The 4,019-nt window shown below is 41.9% G+C and overlaps 1 protein-coding gene across 1 annotated transcript in view; it reads right to left on the bottom strand.

Moving 5' to 3' along the window:
* The window catches only part of c15h16orf89 (chromosome 15 C16orf89 homolog), an 8,896-nt gene extending 5,234 nt beyond the window's left edge, over positions 1 to 3,662 (bottom strand). Inside the window, exons 1-4 of the mRNA XM_037688449.1 lie at positions 3,441 to 3,662; positions 877 to 1,029; positions 450 to 600; positions 256 to 373 (exon numbers count right to left, since the gene is read on the bottom strand). Of these exons, the coding sequence (XP_037544377.1) occupies positions 256 to 373; positions 450 to 600; positions 877 to 1,029; positions 3,441 to 3,609 (591 nt within the window). The 5' untranslated portion in view covers positions 3,610 to 3,662. The remainder of the gene's footprint in view (positions 1 to 255; positions 374 to 449; positions 601 to 876; positions 1,030 to 3,440) is intronic.
* Positions 3,663 to 4,019: the final 357 nt, after the last annotated feature.

The raw sequence follows: 4,019 nt of genomic DNA, 5'->3' as shown, positions 1-4,019 counted from the left end.
GGAAGACGTCTCACCATGCTGCCAATCAGGAAGTAAGGACAGGAAGGGGACGGGAAGGGACCAGGAAGACGTCTCACCATGCTGCCTATCAGGAAGTCAGGACAGGAATGGGACAGGAAAGGGACAGGAAGATGTCTCACCATGCTGCCGATCAGGAAGTAAGGACAGAAAGGGGACAGGAAAGGGACAGGAAGACGTCTCATCTTGCTGCTGATCAGAAAGTAAGGACAGGAAGGGGACAGGAAGACGTCTCACCATGCTGCCGATCAGGAAGTAGAGCAGCTGGTGGGACAGGGAGTAGTGTGGACAGCCGAAGCGGGTCATGGTGTCCCTGCAGGGTTTGGTGACGATGCAGGGCGTCCCGTTCGTCTTCCTGTCCAAACAGAGACACATCAAACAACTGCAGAGCTCCAACAGGGGTGGTTCAACGGCCCGGTTCTGGTCCGTACCAGGTGCCCAGCAGTAGCGTCAGACACTTGTCACTGAGCTGCTCGTCGTAGCACTCGGACGTCATGGAGGACGGGTACACCAGGCTGGGATCTGAGGTCCGCCGGGCCTGACGGGTCAGCCAGAACCTCCAGGTGAGCAGGGGTTCGAACTCTGAAAGGAAGCATGGATCAGAACCGTCAGAACCTCCTCAACATGCCACAGCCACATGCTCAGTTCCACAGCTGGTTCTGCAAACAGCAGACCCGGTTCAGCTTAGAATGATGGTTCTGCTGTGAAGTCTGAGCTGGACCCGAACAGGAGGTATCACAGACCAGGCAGGTTCTATAAGCCCTGCAGAGGTTTCTGGTCAGGACGGGTCCAGAAGACATTGTGACAGATATCAGAACCAACCTCCCACCTAAACCTGTACCTGATCCGGGTTCTGACCTCGGTAGTATTTCGGGTCGTTCTGCCGCAGCGCTGTGACGGCCTTGTCCAGGTTCTGGTCCAAACGTTTGAGCAGAGCATTGGCCGTGGTCCTCTGGGCCCAGCTGACCGGGTCGGTGTGGGGCCAGGTCCGGACCGCTTCCTTCAGCTCCGCTGAGACAGAACAAGCAGCAGGAAGTTACAACAGGTTCTGACCCGGATGGGTCCGACAGTCAGAAGTGACGCACAAAGAGGAGAAAACCAATCTGTTCTGATTCACCTGCAGGTTCTGATACAAACATTTTTTAATAATAATATTTATTTATATTATTATCATTATTGGAGGACGGATACACCATGCTGGGATCTGAGGTCTATTATTATCATTATTTATATTATTATTAATGTTATTTATATTATTGTTATTATTGTTATTTTTATTATGATTAATATTATTAATATTATTATCAGTTATTTATATTATTATTATAGTTATTTTTATTCAAATTCAATTAAAAAATACTTTATTAATCCCAAAGGGAAATTAAATGTTGTTGTAACTCATCATTATTATCATATTATTGCTTAATCTGTCTCTAATGAATGGTTATGTACCACAGAGCTTTAAGACTGCTGTAATTAAACCTTTACTTAAGAAACATAACCTTGACTCAGGAATTCTGGCAAATTATAGACCTATATCTAATCTAACGTTCATCTCAAAAATTCTAGAGAAAATCGTTACGTGATCATCTGAAAAGAAATAATCTGTTTGAAAAGTTTCATTCAGGGTTTAGAGCTCACCACAGCACTGAATCTGCACTGGTGAAAGTTACTAATGATATTCTCATGGCCTCTGACAATGGACAGGTGTCTACACTGGTCCTGTTAGACCTCAGTGCTGCATTTGATACAGCTGATCATAATATTCTATTAGAGGCTTGAATATGATGTTGGAATTACAGGAACAGCTCTAAATTGATTTAAATCATATTTATCTGATAGATTCCAGTTTGTAAATGTAAATAATGAATCTTCATCATGCACCAAAGTTAGTCATGGAGTTCCTCAGGGTTCAGTGCTTGGCCAATACTCTTTACCTTGTATATGCTTCTATTATGTAAAGTTATTAAACAGCATGGGATACATTTTCATTGTTATGCTGATGATACACTGTTATATTTGTCCATGAAACCCAATGAATCCAATCAGCTACTTAGACTACAAGCATGTCTTAAAGACATTAAAACCTGGATGACCCTAAATTTTCTGCTTTTGAACACAGACAAGACTGAGGTTTTAGTTTTTGCACCTGAGCATTTTAGGAATTAATTTTTCAGTCTTTCTGCCTCCTTGGATGGCATTAATCTGTCCTCCAGCTCTAATGTTAAAAATCTTTGTGTTATTTTTGATCAGGACATGTCTTTTATCCTCCACATTAAAAACCTTACTAGAACCTTCTTCCACCTGCATAATATCTCTAAAATTAGAAACATCTAAAAATGATGCAAAAAAACTGGTTCATACATTTGTCACGTCTAGACTGGACTATTGCAACGGTTTATTATCTGGGTGTCCAAATACTCCTTTTTAAAAAGCCTTCAGTTGATCCAAAATGCTGCTGCCAGAGTTTTAACTGGAGTTAGAGGGAGAGATCATGTCTCTCCAGTTTTAGTTTCTCTCCATTAGCTCCCTGTCAAATCCAGAATATAATTCAAAAAATCTTACTTCTAACCTACAAAGCTCTCAACAACCTAGCTCCATCTTATATCAGAGATCTTATTGTCCCATATTTTCCTAACAGAGCACTTCACTCTCAAACTGCAGGTTTACTTGTGGTTCCTAGAGTTTCCAAAAGCAGAATGGGAGGAAGATCTTTCAGTTATCAGGCTCCTCTCTTGTGAAACCAACTTCCAGTTTCTGCCCATGAGGCTGACACATTGTCCAGTTTGAAGAGTGGGATTAAGACTTTCCTTTTTGATAAATTCTATAGTTAGGGTGGGCTTGTTATGCTGCTATAGGCTTAGATTACTAGAAGACAAACTGACATAATTTCCTTAAATTAATTGTTAAAATTGAAGTTTTCATTTGATACTATTTATATCTTAACATGTGACTCTTGACCTGCCATTGTGTATCTGTTCCTCTCAGCCGGTCGAAGCAGATGGCCACTTGTCCTCCTGAGCCTGGTTCTGCTAAAGGTTTCTTCCTCATGAGGGAGGGAGTTTTTTTCTTTCCACTGTCGCCTTCATGCTTGCTCAAGATGAGAGTTCTGTGATGGAGTTAAACTCAAAGTAGTCTGCTCCTCAGATAAATAATGTTAAATTATTATTTTTATTAACATGTTAATAAATAATAATAATAATTATTATTAATATTATCAGTTATTTATATTATTATTATCATTATTTATATTATTGTCATTATTTATATCCGTGTATAGCTTGATGAAATTATTTGATCTTTTTTTTTTTTTAATTAATTTGAATGATTTATTAAAATGATTTCGCTCCAGGCGTCTGAAGAAAGAAATGAAACACTCGGGTTCTGCTGCTGCAGGCTCGGTTCCGGTTCGGCAGACCTACCCTGCAGCATGACGAAGCCCACCGCCCCGTCCAGGTTGATGTGCGCGTGCTGCAGCTCAAGGAAGGACACTCCGCGCGCGAGGCTGCCCAGGATGTCGTCCACCACCTCGGCCCGGGTCCGGACCAGCACCGCGGCGACCAGAACCAGTCCGAACCCCGCTGTCTGCATGGTCCCAGCAGCCCCCAGCGTCCAGTGCAGCCCGGAGGACAGGTGGTCCTCTGTCCTCTGACGTAAAGAGGGGGCCGCAGTGACGTCATCACGTGTGACCAATCAACGAGCCGAAGTGGAAAAAAATATTTCAATAACAATAAACAGTTCGTCTGTAAAAACTCCAGGAAGTGATCACTAATCATGGGCACTTCTTGTCCCTAAAGGTTTTTTTTTTTTAAAGAAAACCTTATTCATCAAAACAAGTACAAACAAGTAAATCTATAGAAGTCATGGCAGAGGCAGACTTAGATATGGGAACATCTAAAGCAAAACTGGTGTAATCAAAATACGGTAGAATAAATAAATAAAAAGTAAACTACAACAAGGGGGTATATATTTTAGGATCAACATGCATTAGTGAATTCCAT

This window comes from Nematolebias whitei, chromosome 15 (genome assembly GCF_014905685.2).
Source record: "Nematolebias whitei isolate Nwh7 chromosome 15, NemWhi1, whole genome shotgun sequence".
NCBI lineage: Eukaryota > Metazoa > Chordata > Actinopteri > Cyprinodontiformes > Rivulidae > Nematolebias > Nematolebias whitei.
The sequence above is the reverse complement of the archived record's forward strand: the minus strand, read 5'-3'. Positions and strand labels throughout refer to the sequence as shown.